The sequence below is a fragment of the Phoca vitulina genome, unplaced genomic scaffold (genome assembly GCF_004348235.1).
Source record: "Phoca vitulina isolate PV1807 unplaced genomic scaffold, GSC_HSeal_1.0 scaffold83, whole genome shotgun sequence".
NCBI classification, from domain to species: domain Eukaryota; kingdom Metazoa; phylum Chordata; class Mammalia; order Carnivora; family Phocidae; genus Phoca; species Phoca vitulina.
The window spans coordinates 1,600,673-1,618,336 of record NW_022589786.1 but is presented as its reverse complement, the minus strand read 5'-3'; the positions used below and the strand labels follow the sequence as shown (position 1 = coordinate 1,618,336).

Here is a 17,664-nt window from a genome sequence, read left to right as displayed (position 1 = left end):
ATAAAGCTTCTATAGGTCTTGAATTTTATTTATACTTTAAAAAAAATTTTATTATTGAAGTTTAGTGTTTGACTTATTGAAAGCACTCTTTTAGGTCTATGTGGACATAGATTTCTATCATTTAGAACTTTTGAACATTCATAGGAAGAAAAATATAAATTCAATAAATTAGTTAAAATAGTTTTAAATGACTTCAAATTCATATCTGGTCCTTCTGAATCACATGTCAATATCACATCTTTTTCACAGAGTACAGGCCCTGGGCCATTAAGATCATCAGTAATGCAGCATGTTTTAAAAACTAACCCCACTACTGTCTGAGATTCTCTTCCAAGTAACTGGCACGTCATCCTGCAAGTTTTGGTGTGTACATGTAAGCAATGACTTCCATCACGATGGCCAAATTCCAACTTGTTACCATGTGAAGATGTGTATCTTAGAATCAGGGAAGTATGCTAAAAAACCTTTGAAGTGTATCCTATAGTTAAAAATTCTAGGGCAACCCCTCAAAGATAGGCTTTGTCTATCTGAAATCTCCAGAGTAAAGATAAGTACTAATTCTGCCAACATGTGACTGGGAGAAATCAGTAGTCTAGAGGTTTCTCAAATTTTTGAGTGCGTCAGAATCAAGTGTCTTGTTAAAAATGTTGATTCCTTCGTCCATCCCCAACCCACCAAACTGGAATCCATGGTTGTGTCATTTTGACATCAGGACACTGACACAGGTGGTCTGGGCAACTCTGCTTTTTTTTTTTTTAGAGAGAGAGAGAGAGCATGCACATGAGGGGGGCGGGGGTGACAGAGGGAGAGGGAGGGAATCTTAAGCAGGCTCACACCCAGGACAGAGCCCGACTCAGGGCTTGATCTCATGACCCTGAGATCATGACCTGAGCTGAAATCAAGAGTAGGGCTTAACCGTCTGAAACACCCAGGCGCCCCAGGGCAAGTGTACTTTGATGCACGCTGCCCTGAGCCCTGTCCGAGACACCCTTGGTATGCATTAAGCTCTCAGAATTAAGGCTTGGAGACTTTGTGACTTTGTGGCAGCCAAAAGAAAGCAAGGCACTTAAAAAAAAAAAAAAAAAAAAAAAAGAAAGTCATAATGTGGTCCTTCACTGGGAGGATCCCAGGAAGAAAAGAGCCAAGATATTTTGACGCCAGATTAGAAAGTGAGTCAGAAACTGCCCATTCTTTATAAAATTATAAATACGGGGTTTGGAAGTTACACTTCTTGTTTATCTTCTTCTAGTGCTTACCTTGAACTTTTTTTTTTAAAACGTTCAGTTATTTATTCAATCCACGTATCATGTAAAGACTAAGGCTTCTTCATCACTAGACAAACTCTGATGATGAGTCTGGTGAGGGTGGTCCTGATTAATATTTTATTACACCATAAAAGGGGTCAGCTTAAGGTTAGGCCAAGGAAGTGCCATGTTACTAGAGAAGCAAAGCAGCAGAATCATTTCCTATGATTCGTGTATTAATCAGAAACCCCAGCCTTTCCAATATTCCTAATGGAAGTTCCAAATGTCTTAACAATAACTTCTAATGTGACTTTTTAAACCTAAGTTCTCTTATGTCAATAGTTCTAATGTCTAAATGACTTCCAATGCCTAACTAATTCTTTAGTCATTTAGGAAACTGGTGATTAAAAAAAAAAAAAAAAGGCAGAACAAAACAAAACAAAAGCCTCTTTTGGCCCACAAGAACAATTTATGAGCTTCTGGTCATCACATACCAGGTTGGGGCAAAGAAGGCTGTAAGGGAGAGGAAGTGGGGTCTTCCTTAGGGGAATGTGGATGCCTGGCCCTCATTCTGTGAATGAAGTGAAAGAAAAAGTTATGCCATCTTGCAGAAGGTGAGGGGAATGGAGGAACGGGTGAGACCTGAGATTAGATCACCACAGGCTCATTTCCTTTCATGGTATATAATTTGTCTTCTAGAGCAAGTCTTACCGTTTTACACTTGTGTGGTAGTTTAGAGTGGACAGCCTGTTTTCACACCTACCTTACCCTGTGATCTTCCCAATGTCTCTTTGAGAGAGGGACAGTAAATCCTTTAGATTTTACTGAGACGGATGACTTCACATTACTCAGGAAGGCTGGCTGGTGTCTCACACAGGACCAATGGTGGAACTGAGACTCAAACTCGGGTCTTCTGGTTCCAAGTGGTGCTATTTTTGCCACTCATACTGTCTTTGGTTTTGTATCAGGGCGGCACCCGGTGCTTCTGGATGTGGCTTTATATTTGGAGGTGTAAGGACACCCTATGACTAGAATCTCTTGCAGATGAATTCATAGATTCAGAGCCCTGATTTGAGAAAGAGCTAGCTGTTAGAAAAACATGCCTGACTCCACATTAAGACCCACCAGAATCGGGGGTGGAGAGAAGTGGGCAGATAGGTAGTAAGAGATCCTCACAAGTTCCCATGTCTAAACTTTCTTTCTTAAAAAATTCCTGCAAAAGTGAATGCAAAGGTGAAGTTTCTAGATTTGGTCAAGGTTAAAAAACAACCGGGTCCATGCCTGCTTCCTCGGAGGACTCCACGGGATCCAGAGCGCCGGATATGGTGGTAAAGCTCTCTGAGGGGTGCCTGGAGATCCAGGTTTTCAGCAGACATGGTGGGTGTCCTGTTTTTATCTTCTCAAACTGGCCCACACTCACTATACTTGCAGAGCTATTTGCTATAAGCAACTGCGACTGCCTCCCAGCTGCCCGGAGCCTCGACCTGCTTGCTGATTAAGATACATCAGAGAGCCCCATGCTGGCAAGAATACATGCACTTCACTTTACTTTTCTGGGCAGGTGTAGTTTGGGGTTTTTTTTTTTATTTTTAAGTAAGCTCTGCACCCAACGTGAGGCTTGAACTCATGACCCTGAGACCAAGAGTTGCATGCTCTACCAATTGAGCCAGCCAGGCACCCCTGAGCAGATGTAGTTTTTAAAAATTGCCTGTAACATCCAATCCCTGTTTACTATTAAAGTTGTCTTTATTAGAAATGAAAACTTAGAGAACTGGAAAGATATTTCTTTGGGGATAATATTTGCTCCAAGACCTAAGATTATTTTTAAAGAATGAAGCAAATCTTTAGAAATTTAGATTCTTGATAATAATAGTAAGGATGACCCTTTTGGTCTTCTTAACTCATTACTGAGGTAGAGAAGAGAGAAGAGGGGTCTAAGGTGTGCATCATGTGACTTGCCTAAGATGACAGAGCTTCGTAGCGGCAGTGCTGTTTCTAGAATTCCTGCAAGTTGTTCCCAGGGCAGGAGGCTCTGGGAGGAGTCCCCAGAGCCTGTGACAGCTGACCTGTCCCTACTTTAAAAGTCAGTTTGGCAGATGTTTCATCAGGGTCCATCGGCAATGAGGAGCTCCCACGAACTTCTTCTTGGGGTGGGTGTGGTGCTGCCAGACCTAAGGCTGGAAGGTCAAGGGGACAAAGTTGGTCAGCTGTGCAAGAGCTGACATGATGGGACTCTGCTCAGACCCCATTCCATCCCCAGCTGCTTCTGCTCTCTCTGGAAACCTCTACCTCATTCCCCAAAAGAAGCACTCAGTTCGCAGCTCAGTTCAGTCTGTTCAAGAACCAGGGCCTCACTTCGCTTCCCCTGGGGAACACATTGGTGCACATTTTAACTTACTACGCTCTGAAAATGATTCTGGGAAACAACTTGGTCACGTTTACATGTTTACTAAGTACTGAGCTCTTGTTATGTGCTAGACCTTGCCCTAGGCACATGCAAAATTGCCATCAGCTGGTGTCAAAGCAGAAAGACTTCAGGTGGTACCCAAAACAAAAACTGAACTAAACACAGTCTCATGCATCTAAATTTCTCCACTTGCCCCTTGGAAATGTTTGCCTTCAAGGCTGCCTTCATAATTCAATTTAAATTAAACCTATCTGGGGGTACCTGGCTGGTTCAGTCAGTAGAGCATGGGATGCTTGATCTCAGGGTTGTGAGTTCGAGCCTCATGTTGGATATAGAGATTACTTTTTAAAAAATAACAATTAAAATTAAAAAAAAAAAAAAAACCTATCTGGTAAAGAGGTTTGGGAGGAAGGCACAGTAAACATGGGACAATTTGACTTGACCATGAGGGTTTGGAATCCTTTCAGAGCCTTTCCCACTTTGCCTATCCAGAAGAAAATGCTGGGTATTTGGTTACAAGCAATCAGAATGTGCAAAATTAAACACAAATTGCCAGAGCACATTACCTAGGCTTATTTTCCTTCTCAGTATAATACCAAGTTTAAGAAAAAAAAGTCACGATGGCAATTTAAATGAAAAAGGTGTACTGGGTTGAATAGTTATTCAGTTTTATTGTTTCTCCGGCTCCCATTGCAGAAAGCCACACGCTTTGGATCCCAAGGTGATATGGTTTGACCCACTATAACTTGAACTGGTGTTTTCAGAGTTGTGAAAAGCTTATGTGCTTCCCTTTGGCCTTTCTTACGCCTTGGTTTGACACCTGGTACACAGGCAGAGCGAGGTTAGAGATTTGCCAGTCGCAGGACAAAGGAAAGGCAACCAAGGCTTTCACCTTAATTTCTTTTGTTGCAGATTCCAGCTGTAGATTTTTTGTTTCCTTATGTTCCGATTTCCTAACCCTGTGTGGCCATTGCTAACTTCCCTCATAAGAGTGGTTGAGCTGGATTCCTGGTTGGGAAGGATAGAAATAAATAGATATAAATCTCATAGGGATCGTGCTGGGACAAAGAGTTTTTGCTGTGTCTTGGAAGGAATGGAACGTTCCCCAAAAATGAGTCGTTAGGAACTACATGTTGAGAGAGTTCCACCACTTATGACCTCTGTTGAGCATATTTCCTCCACTCCTCTGGGCATGTGTTTTGGCTTACTATTATGGTGGATTTGGTACCCTCAAATTACATCTTCTCTCCATTTACTTGTCCTTTACCAAAAGTATTATCGATTTTTGGAAATGTAGACGATGGTTGTCCATGAGCTCCTTTTCTCCTTCTTCCCCCACCACTTATGATATTGATCTGCAAGGCCTTTATTGTTTCTTCCTTAAACTCCTATAAAAGATCAGAAGGTTCTTATGCTTTTATTATTTCTCTTTATTCACTGCCAACCTTATGATGACGATCTTTTAAAAATGCAGAATAGCCATCATTTAGTGAATGCATACTATGAGAGACACTTTCCATCCCTTCTTACCAATCCTCACAATGGCCTTATGAAGAGGGCGTTAATCCCACTGTACACAATGACAAAATGGAGGTTTAGAGATGTTAAACTTTCTTTTTTTTTAAGATTTTATTTATTTATTTGACAGAGAGAGACACAGCGAGAGAGGGAACACAAGCAGGGGGAGTGGGAGAGGGAGAAGCAGGCTTCCCGCTGAGCAGGGAGTCTGATGCGGGGCTCGATACCAGGACCCTGGGAACATGACCTGAGCCGAAGGCAGACGCTTAACGACTGGGCCACCCAGGCGCCACATAAGTTTCTGAGCCTCTTAGGTAGGAAGTCGTGGAGCAGCGATTCAAATCCAGCACTGTCAGAATCCAAAATTTATAGCAAGACCAACGTGTTGTACAGACTGGATCCTGCCCATATGAAATAAGGGTGCATATATAATGGTTTATAATTTGAATGGAATACTGGCCAACATTTAAAAATTCGGGTATTACATTTGAAAGTCTGGATTCCACCTTCTCTTAAAAAAAAAAAAAATAGAAGATTGGGCCCACTGGGCTCATATTCCTACAAGCGGTAGCCAGCCACTCCTAAGGAGGGCCACTTCCCTTAGTGGAGGCATGTGTTCTAAGGTGAACAGCTCCACTCATTCCCACCTCCATCTGGTTTATCTTATCACTTTACCCACCTGGGCCACCAGATTGGTACCTGTATATGTTTGATTTTGCAATCCTTATTCCAGTCTCCAGGAACAATCTGTTTCAGGACTGGAGTCCTGGCTTCCCCATCTGCTAACTTTGTGTCCTTGGACAAGTTACTTAACCCTTCAAGGCCTCAGATTTCTCACCTCTACAGTGGGGATAAGAATAGTACCTACTTTTTGAGGTTGTTTGGAAAGTTGCATAAGGTAATCCGTATAAAGTGCTCTGCATGGTGTCTGGCACCCAGTAAGATTTCTATAATAGTTAGGTATTACTGTTAACCATTATTCCAGTTAACCACTCCTTCCTCAGAAAGTGGTGTTCAGTAGCCTTTTCCAAGGTCAACCTAAATTGTAAAGTAGGCCATCAGAACCATTAGCCATGGAAGCACTGCTGTGTTGTAATAGGCAACAGAGTGTGTGGTTTTGACATTAGACTGACTTGGCTCAAGTTCCATCCCTGACATTATGGGGACCTGAGCTAATTATTTAAACTCGTTCTGACTCAGTTTCCTCATTCATAAAATAAGCATGATAATAGTACCTACTTTGTGAGATTGTGGTGAAGAGCAAGTGAATTAATACATGTGAAATGTTTCCGAATGGTGATTGGTACATAATGTGCACTCAGCGGATGATACCCACTATTGAAAACAATAAATCAGAGCGTGCATTTGCTAAGCGTGTGTTTGCTTCTGGGGAGATGCAGATAGACTATTTTGAATTGGATTGCATGGAAAATTGGGTAAATTGGAAGCTAAGACTCTTGCCTTCATTTCCTGCCCCCTCGATTCCCCGCATTCCAGATTCTGCTCCTTCCATCTTCCTAAAATTGCGTTTTTGAAGGCTCATCATCAAGTCCCGCCAAAGGCCTCAGCCTCATCTTCTAGTGGGGGTAAGAATTTCAGAGATCAACTAGCCTAACACTGTCAATTCTCAGAAGAGGACGTTGAGGCTGAGAGAAGTCCTGTGGCTTGTCCATAGCTAATTTGTGACAGACCAAGAGTTATCCATCAACTTCATTGCTTGAGTAGTTGCTAGATGACAGTGGGTTTACGTTGATTTTGATTTGATAAGTCGGGGGTGGGACTGGGGACCCTACACGCAGCTGGTGTAGGAGCTCTGCTCTCTCCTCTTTCACCTTGTTCTTTCTGCCCCACGATCCTTGCTCTGTGAGGTGCTGGTCCAGCTGATACTGTAAGAGGACTGCTCTGTCTTCCCCAGTGGGACCTAGGCCCCGTGACCCTCCATAGCTTGAAGACCCTGTTTCCCGATGGGTAATGTTTTCCCTTCCCTGTGACTTGCCTCTCTGGGCCACGTTCCGATTTCCCTGCTGGCTCACTTGTTTCCTTGGGCTGGCTGCCTTGTTTGGCGGTTTTTAGTGAGGGCTCTGATAGATGCCAGGAGTGAGGGGAAGAGCTCCGAATGGGCTCAGTCATTGGACAGGCAGACTCGGTGATGGATGAGCCCTCTCCCCAGGGAGTTTTGGATCAGAAGAAGTCCAACTGATAAGTTTTTCCAGAACTGAGTAACTCAGAAACAGTGCCAGCAGCTTCTTACCTCTTTTGTGGGTTTCGTATTGATTTTAAAGAAAATTCTCAGTTCCACGTCTATCTAGAAATACAGCTCCATCCACGATAAACTTAGATACATGTGCTATGAATTGTTTTAGAGATAACATTTGAGGGGAGGGGTGGGAGGAAGGAAGAGAGGGGTCCTTAAAAAATCCCTTTCAAAATATTTTCTTTCTTCTAAGTATTGAAAAGGCACAATATAACCCTTTCTTCTTCCAAATGATCTCATAGCTATTTATTGAGGGGAAATACCAAATGTTTATTTATTTTGTTGAAAGGAGCTTCTTTCGTCCTGATGATTCACGTGGATATCATTTTCCTCCCCACTACAGAGGCTCCGAGACAAAGCCACAGCCCAAGTGATACCGGTGTCAGACCAATTCCTGTCCTGAAGGAGGGTATGCAACCTTCTTTATTCCCCCTTCACAGACGTCCTTGAGCCCTTGAGACGGATGTGAGCGAGTTTCTCAGTGCTCATGCAAAACAACCATCTAAACATAACAGATGACATCAGCTTGGGCTTTTCAATTCCTGGATGGCAGCGGCGTGTTAATCCAGCCTTCATCCTGGATTTCATAAACTAAAACAAGAGAGCCTGGCAAGAGGACAGCGCTGCTGCTGGGTTGAGGAAATTGATGACGGGGAAGCATGCGGGCAACCCAGTGTATAAAACTCATAAACGTGTAGGCAGAGGCTCAGCTACCACTTTGGACAGCTGCTTCCCGCCAGCAAAGACCACGCCGCCCGCGGGAAGCCGAGCCAGAGCCCTCGGGGAAACATGAAGAGCCTCTTGCTGCTGGCCACGCTCCTGGTCCCTGCGCACCTGGCGGTCGCCTGGAGCGCCAAGTATGCGGTGGACTGCCCCGAGCGCTGCGACAGCGCCCAGTGCAAAAGCAGCCTGCGCTGCAAGCGGACAGTGCTGGACGACTGCGGCTGCTGCCGGGTGTGCGCCGCGGGGCTGGGCGAGACCTGCTACCGCACCGTGTCGGCCATGGACGGCGTCAAGTGCGGCCCGGGGCTCAGGTGTCAGTTTTACAGTGAGGAGGATGACTTTGGTGACGAGTTCGGTATCTGCAAAGGTAAAGGGTGACCCCTTGCTTCTCCCCGCCCCCCCCGGGGGGGTGGGGGTGGAAGCACACTGAGGGCTTTTAGCCAGCGTGGGAGGTGCGGAGGCTTTGCTGCGAAGGACAAGAGGGAAAATGCAGGTGGCTTAGGGACAAGGCCCCGCACAGGTGTTGTCACCGGGAGAGAGAGAGAGAAGTAGAACTCTGCAAAACAGCAGCTGAAGCCAGTGTGCAGGAAAGCACAGAAAGCAGTACTGCATTTCACTCCTTATGTGTAGGAGATTTAAGAAAAATGTTGCAATGAAAAATTGTGGGACCTCCCTTTCTGGAAAACTTTAGGAACTTGACAGGTAATCTGTTTGGATGGTTTAGGTGCTCTCTCTTCTACAACACAGTGATTACAGCGGTCTGCACTAGATAACCTCTAGGGGTGTCTAGCCCCGGGCTTAGTGATTCTTTGATCTTGAAAGGGTCCACGGGTTGGAGGGCATCTCTCAAGATCAAATATTTCTGATGAACACTAATGCACTTTGTGAAATAGGGTGGGCTTAAGCCATCTAACAGAATGACTCACATTCTTGAAAGAGGGTACCTTGAAGTATAAAACAAACCCCATTCCACTTTATAAAGGTGTTTGGTCAACTAGAAAAATAGCAGATGGTTTAAGACAAGTAAAGAAAAATAAAAATGGGAAGTCTGTAAAGAATGAGAGTTTACAGACTTAAAGAAAAATGTCATTAGTTTGAAATCATAGCTAAACAATGTAGTTGCACAGTTGTAGAATTTATTTCAGACTTAGTGACTGTAGTTTAAAATGTTTAGAATCAAAAGAATGGTGATTTTAAGATACTCTATAAATGGATACCTCATGATCTCATCATTAAAAGCTATTATCAAGATGAAACACATATGCTATAGCCCCATTCATCAGTTTTGTAATAAAAAGAAGCTTTTAGAACGATTAAAGGGACTGGGAAATTTATTTCTTATATTTTCTTTCTTATTTCATTCTTATCTTCTATGTATTTAATACAGTTGTATGCTTTTAGGAATGATAATCATCCACCACTGAGACAGCCTCATTAATTCACCTACCTTTTAGACAAATATTTTATAAATTAATTTACCTTTTAATCTACAATGTATACTAAAGATTAGGAAATAAATGCTTGGACTATTAGGAGAATCTTATTTTTTGCTCAGTTTATTTTTGTTTATAACCAATGAAAGGTAGAATATTGAGGAACCTTTTTTTGGTGAACATTCACAAACATTTAAGCTGACTAGGATCTATATTTTCTGTAAATTACAGGATTTCACATAAGGAAATTAGGGAGGAAGTGGTTAATACAATCATACTTATGATATAGCAAGTATACGCAGTGGATTGCTTTTTCTCTTGGCATAAAAATCTCCTCTGCAAATGTGATTGTAAATGCACTGTCATATATGGGTAAAGAAGCATTACAAGGCATCTGGGATCTTTAGCAGTTCAACATTCTACTGAATGACTGAGGTAGCTGTTAATGGGATAGATTTTTAAAATGTATTTAAAATTGTTCTTTTTGGCACGCTTCATATTACAAGCGAGTCTAGCTTCGAATATTTTTCTCTCTGCTGGAAATAGTGACCCTGTGTGAACCTCACCATGTCTACACAGAGACATTGAATTTTGCTGTAGGCAAACTCCCTCCTTCAGCTTTTTCACAGAGCACTCATAGGAAAACTGTATACTTTAGCTGCACATCCAGATGTTTTCTAAATATTCAGATGTTTGGCATTATACTGCCGAGTTAACAGTCAGCCAGCCAACACGTATTTACTGAACACCTGCTATTCACCCAGCGCTATTCAATACACTGGGGGTTGCAGTAGAAGTGTAACTAAGAACGTGGCTCAAGTTTTAGTTTTCGATATCACTAGATACACAGTCAAATCCCAATCCTGTACGCTTTTCTGCAAGAGGCTTTTTAGGATCCTTTTTAAGGACGGTCTTTCCCAGCGAGAGGCTAATGTTTAAAACCAGGCTCTGGGGCGCCTGGGTGGCTCAGTCGTTAAGCGTCTGCCTTCGGCTCAGGTCATGGTCCCAGGGTCCTGGGATCAAGCCCCCGTCATCGGCCTCCCTGCTCCACGGGAAGCCTGCTTCTCCCTCTCCCACTCCCCCTGCTTGTGTTCCCTCTCTCGCTGTGTCTCTCTCTGTCAAATAAATAAATAAAATCTTTAAAAACAATTAAAAAAATAAAACCAGATGCCTCTGTAATCTGAAGAGTAATGGTAAGAAGAATCCTAAATCTCTTCCAAAAAATAAATTTCATTAACATCTACCTTGATCATTCTGTGGAATATTAGATTGCCAAGGGCTCAGCTGCTTCACTACTTGTTTCTTTCCCCATGTGTGTTTGTACACTTATGAGAATATTCTCATGCCAAGAGAATAAATATTCTGCATCTATTTTGCTTGGTTGGTAAAGACTGGGTCATCAAAAAAAAAAAAAAAGACTGGGTCGTCAATGGAGATGCAGTTTATGTCATAAAGACCTTGCATTTGTAATAAATGGGTTTGTCCTCTTCTCAGTATTGCGTGTTTTAGTCTAAGCATGAACACACTGAAGCTCTAAACGCTTCCAGATTTGCGGAGGTATACAGGTAAATTCTCAGCTCTCTTGTTCTTCTTAGCATGTTGCATCTCAGATTTGCAGAAGGTTTTACTAGTAAATCCTCCTGACATCCGGGGGAGTTAGGTAAATTGTGCTGCCATTTCAACAGCGAAGGTAGTTGATCAGAGCCGGAGCGGACTGAGGATGGATCACTTCATGGAGAGCAGGCGTGATACCCCTCTCAGCCCCTGGCTAGTGTGGATGAAGCCCTTTCCTATACATTTAAAATAGTACATTGTGAACACAGTGGATTCAAAGGCAGCATCACATCCTTTAAGCTCTTTGAGAAGCTGATGCATGTGTCTGTTCAATTGCCCACCTCACTGAGCTGTCACGGGAGCTGTCTAAGGAAACTATGAGAACCTACCTGTCTATTGGTATCTAAGCAGAAAGGGAACAGAATTAAGGCTGGTCAAGGATGTTGGTTATGTGTAGCTGCCTTCAACTAAACTTCACGGCAGGCCACGACAGCGGAGGTGTCCAGGATCTGGTCTTACTGTGCGATTTCACATGTGTGACTGAAGGTTTCAACTTCCAAAGCTTGGGGTTTTTTAAGAATTGGATTTTTATCTGACAGTCAAGATTCGTGAGGCTTGTTCAGAATCTGGAGGCTCTGTGCACAGGGGCTGTGAGACCGGGGGCTTGTGCCCAAGGAGCGGCTCCCTCTCTAAACCTTCCCTTTGTCCTCAGACTGCCCCTACGGCACCTTCGGGATGGAATGCCGGGAGACCTGCAGCTGTCAGTCGGGCATATGTGACAGAGTGACCGGCAAGTGTCTGAAATTTCCCTTCTTCCAATATTCAGTGGCCAAGTCTTCCAACAGGAGATTTGTTTCTCACACAGGTAAAAATTGATTTCAGTGTAAACACTGGAAAAATAACCTCATTTTCAATTTGAATAACTTAAGAGATATAGATGAACAAGAATAAAGCATTGGTTCTAGTGATTTTGTTCTTTATTTTACTCAGGGGAAAGGGGTGGTGGTTGAGTTTGGGTTGCTGTTGCTTTTTTTTTTTTTTTTTAAGATTTCAGTAATAATTTGGGAGGTTATACATTTTTCCATAAAGTTCACCCAGTTTTATGGAGAATAAATATGATTGATTACCAAAACACCTGTAATAAGAAAATAACCAAGATATACAAAGTTCTTCAAATTCTTCAGTGATCTGTTTTATATACGTACTAGACTAAGCTACTTCTCTCTCAAGTTCATGTAGAAAAAATACACTCAGGAATTTATCGGATAAGGCTTAAGAGCCAAGATAGAAAATATAGAACATTTCTTCTTCTTTTTTTTAACAAAATGGGAGTATTTAAATGGAATATTTCCAAACATGCATTTTTATGGATTTTGGAGAGGATAAGAGATAGTAACTGTGATTGAAATTTGGGAATTATCTCTAAGCCTTTGAATGAAACTGTAGTAATAGTCACATGATGCTTGTTCATGCATGTGTATTTCGTATCCAGGTTGTTAAAATGTGAGAAATACAACATATAAGAGAGTGTTATGGACATATTTGGTTATCTTGTGGAATAAATGACCAGTATAGTAAAGCTTCACTAAATTGAAAGTAGCTCATTTAAAACAACATGTAGCCATAGAAACCACTAATATCAACAAACTGTCCAGTCCCCCCACCTTAGATATAAATAGTTGACAATCCAAGTCCATTTTATTTAGTTTTTGTTTCTGGGTTTTTGCTCTTCGAGTTAACTAAGATTTGAAATATTTGGCAAATGTACTTATTACCCAGCTTTACCTCCTTCTTACACATGGATACAATTAAGTACTTTAAGAGGAAGAGGAAATACTGTACTTTTAAGTGAATTTTTATGTCGAAGTGTGGCTATGCCCTTAAACATTAATTTAAAATGAACCTCCCCCCCTTTTAAAGCTATTAGGTAAATATCTTTGTGAATATTTGATCTGGAAATTGAGATCATCATTAATATTTTAAGTACTTTTGACTTGTCCCATAGTCCTTGAAAAGCGAAATGGTAAAAGATTGAGTTTTAAGTCCTAAAAAAAAAAATTTCATAGTGAGGTGAAATTTACATAACATAAAATTAACCATTATGAAGTGAACAGCTCAGTGGCAGTTAGTACATTAACAAAGCTGCATAGCTGCCATTTCAGTCCAGTTCTAGAACATTCTCACCAGCTCAAAATAAAACCCTACTATCCATTAAGCAGTTGCCCCCATTCCTCATAACCCACCCCGCAGCCCCTGGTAACCATCAATCTACTTTCTGAGACCTACACATTTTTTGAATGTTTTGATTACTTCAGTACAAGTTTGAAACCTATTGTCTTAGTACAGGTAGCCGTCTCAAACACTTGCATCTTCTTTTGTCTCATTTTGCTTTCTTAAAACCGCAGGCTACAGAGCACTTTGAAGAGCCACTTTTGTTATTCCTCTTCATTCGTTTATGGTTGCACATAAGCCTTTCCCACCCAGAGAGAAGTGAATCCCTTGTGAATCTGGTGTTTGGGATGAATGTTTGGGAGGCCATGAGAGCTCCTTTGGAATAATCCTCAGGAAGGGAACGCCCATCCCTCCCACTGCACACCCAGCCACACGTCCTCTTCTTCACTGGACTTTTGTGCCGTCTCTTTCCCTCGAGCCTGTCACCCTCTGTCATTTGCATGCAGATTTTGCAGATATCTTGACTACTATATAGATGCCTTGGCCACAGATATTTTGCTGGCTGGAAGTTACATTAGGGGTTACACAAAAAAAATATTTCTATACCCAAATTAGGTATCAAGATTCTTACTAGAAATTGATGGGGAAAGCATTTTCTGACCTAAGGTGTTTGCTTTCATTAGCTAAAGGGGAGCAAAAGATGATTACTAGTGTAATGTTGGTAAACCTTAGTCCGGTTCAGGCTGGAGAGCAGAATGTCCTAAAGGCCTCTGAGAGGCTGTGCAGGAACTCCTCTGCTCAGTGGTGCCCTGTCTCTGCTGGACTTGCCAGGGCGCATGTGCCACTGTTATAGGAGGGGGCTTGGGGCTCAGTCCTGCAATGGATTTCACATCTGTTTACAAAGCCTTTGTTAGTGATTCCAAGGTTCATCCGCACAGGGACTTCTTGAGGTCCCTTCCATACCCTGATTACATGAGCTTATCTTCTCTAGTTTTCTTCCTATTGGCTATTATATTCTTGGCAAGTGGGCTTCCTGCCTTCCTATTTCCATTTGTTGTTGTTGTTGTTGTTGTTATTGTGAGATTTCCATTTTCTAGGCCTGGGAATTTGCAAGTGACTTTTTTTAAGGGGGGGTGGGGACAGTAAGATCTGGACTATTTGATTACTTTGCGCACATTCATCCGCCAGTCTGCACTAACCATACAGCATTCCATATTAAGACATGCACTGTTGACGCAAACATACCTCACTGCTCTTAGAAGCAGACAAATTTCACTTTGGAAAATTCTAAATACTATAAACTTTTATGCAGAACAAGAGCTATCTTTATAAAAGTTCTGTCCTTTGATCTGCCATCTGCCTTCTGGAGCCACACAATAAGCTAATTCCTCTTCCATACCAGATAGTATGAAAATCTTACTTAGAGATCTATTTTTTACATTTGCTCATTCCATAAGTATTTATTAAGCACCTACTATGTTCCAGGCACTGTAGTAGCCGTGAACAAAACAAAGCCCCTGCCTTTTTGGAGCTGATATTCTAGTGGTGGAGTGAGATAATAAACACACACACACACACAAAGACAAATGCATGTATAAGATAATGTCCAGTGATGATAGGTATATGAAGAGAAATCATTCAGGGGGTGCTGACGTGGATGGGAGGTGCCGATCGGCAGAGAGTGGGTGAATACAGTGAGCACAGACTCTTTGAATCTATTAAAGATTTTATTGTACATCCCTTGTCATATAAAAGTAAGATAAAACTGTTCTTCATCTTAGAGTTATAAACATCTGGACATGATTTGTATTCCTTCTAATTTCAGAGCATGACATGGCATCTGGAGACGGCAATTCTGTGAGAGAAGAACTTGTAAAAGAGAATGCCCGCTCTCCTGTAATGAAATGGTTAAATCCTCGCTGATCCTGGGTGGGATTTCTGAGAGAAGACTCTTATTTTAACGATCATTCAACACACAGCCAACATTTTAGGAACTGTCTAGATTATAGCATATGGACATGTGATATTGGGAGGCCAAGTGTGTGGGTCCGGAAAAAAAAAAGTAGGCTACTAACAATCCATAAAATGCATATGACTGAACACTCTTAGATATTTGTTAAGTATTTGAATGCATATAGATTTGTTAAATATGTGTTTATAGTAATACTGAAGAACTGAAAAAGCAATTTAGATAATCTTAATGTGGATGCAGATCAGCCAAAGAGAGAGCTAGCCAAAGCTGAAGACCAGAGTGAGTCCACACGTCCGTGACTTGGTGTACATTGATGTTGGGATACAGGATGGAGGGAGAGTTAGGAGTAAGAGAAGGTGGGGGCAGGGTGGGGAAGTATGACATTTAGGTCTTCCTTGTGGTAGCATCAATAGAATTTAGTTGTGCTTTTTATTTACTTGGGAAAAGTCAAAACAAAACAATCCCTGAAGGAAGTGGGATGTTTCAAGCTTGTGGGAGGTTGAGTAGCAGCCTTGAACTGAGGCAGGTTTCAAAGGGCTGCTACTCATCATGCCCAGGTTACCTTATCTGAAGGATGATTCTGGGGCAGAGGGCAAACATACACTCTCATAAATGGTTTTAAAGAATGCCACCCCAGATTAAGAGAGCTAGGAAGTATTTTGTCCACTTGGAGGAGGTGTGAAGGTAAATATTTATATAATTTTGTAAACAATTATATTAGTATCAGTCATCCTCCATACCCATACTTATCACCTTGAGAAGATGAACAAAATACTGTTTGTTAAAATGGGTAGAATAAAAGTGTAACTCTATAAGGTTTCCAAACACCTGAGGCATGGTAAATTTATTATTAATAATTATAGCAATATTAATAATAATAAGCATAAGAAAAACCTATAAAAAAATTAGTCATTATGGATTTATAAAATGTCAGAAAATGAGCAACAGAAGAAATTTATTTAAAAGTAAGTGCAGTGACTTAGATGAATTTCAGATTTAAAGTAGAAAATACTTTTTTAGGAGGTTTGGAAAAGAGTCAATTTTCAGTAGGAAACGTCAACTTTAAAATATTGTTCATTTTCTTATTTTTCTTTCCTTTAAAGTTGGTTGATAAGTGGAATTATGAGTACACTTGGGAGGACCTTAGCACAAACAGGACTGTTGTACTAGATTTTGTTAGGAAATATTTGCAGAAGTATTTTATTTGGAGCGAAGATTATTTAAGAGTTATTTCACTATTTACCTATATTTTATTCTCAAAGTTTGCCAACAGAGTTGTGAATGTGTGTGGGGGAGGGTCTTTGAATGTAAGCTGAATAAGCTGTTAGGATATGTTTTAAAAGGCAAAGTTTATGATTGTTCAATTAAAAAAATAAGACCGCTGTTTCGAGTCCGTTCCTGACTTTGTTAAATCATTAAGTTATTTAAAAGATTCATCCAATGAACAAGAACTCTTGTATGCATATTAAAGGCAGGCTTCTCAACTGACTTTGCTGCTATAGGTAAGCATTTTCTGTTAAAACATGAGGCTAGAATATTTATTTCTTTGCCTCACATTTTTGGTCTCCTCATGCCTTACAGCTTCCAGAAAAGTAGGTTCCTATATATTAACCCATTCTATAGAGGCAAAAACAAAAGAACCCTTCTGTTACTGTTTGAAGGTGCTTACACTTTACAAGACATAGGCAAAGACAACCTTTTCGGTGCCTATAGAAGAAGAGAGTAGCATTCAGTTTTGCAGCTTGACAGCATCAGATCCAAGAACAGGATCGGTTCATTCAGCCTTATGATGGGCAAATTGGGAAAACATTTACATGAACTGACACAATGCTAAAAAAAAAATTGTATTAGTAAAAACTTCAATTTGCCTGATTTAATCTTTTTCCTTTTTTAAGATGGAAGAAACTGGATGTGAATGAGATAAAAATTTATATCAATGTAAGATACTCATATTACTACTAAATTAAAACAACGCACTGAAAAATCTTTACTTCTACCAGCGTGCAGTGAGGTTCAGGACATGCCGTCAGAGAGTAAGGTTACTTAAAGATCCCCTGATTTGGCCTAAAGTATAGGCCGCAGCCCAAATGTCCCCGTGGGGAAGGGTGGACAGTGGAACATGAACTGGGCCAGGGCAGGACTTGCCTCTGCGCATGCTCTACAGCATGGGAGACCATGGGCAATACAATCGAACAAAGGTGGGCTCATCTGCTCTCAGGTGCGGGCATGTTTTCGAGCTGTCCAGCTTCCTGGTCCTGGGACCTCCTTGTGCCTTTCACAGCAAATGCTAGTCCCTGTCTATCCCAAATTGCTCTGTAGCCTTCTGACTCTATTCTTCAAAGCAGCAAATCCAAAATCTTTGGATTTTGCACTTTTTGATTGCAATA

The 17,664-nt window shown here is 41.4% G+C and overlaps 1 protein-coding gene across 1 annotated transcript; it reads left to right on the top strand.

Annotated features, from left to right (window-relative positions):
* Positions 1 to 7,833: 7,833 nt before the first annotated feature.
* Positions 7,834 to 16,659, top strand: ESM1 (endothelial cell specific molecule 1). Its single transcript, XM_032395325.1, has 3 exons — positions 7,834 to 8,513; positions 11,846 to 11,998; positions 15,131 to 16,659. The coding sequence occupies exons 1-3, from the start codon at positions 8,213 to 8,215 to the stop codon at positions 15,226 to 15,228; spliced, it is 552 nt and encodes a 183-aa protein (XP_032251216.1). The 5' UTR covers positions 7,834 to 8,212; the 3' UTR covers positions 15,229 to 16,659.
* The last annotated feature ends 1,005 nt before the right edge of the window (positions 16,660 to 17,664 follow it).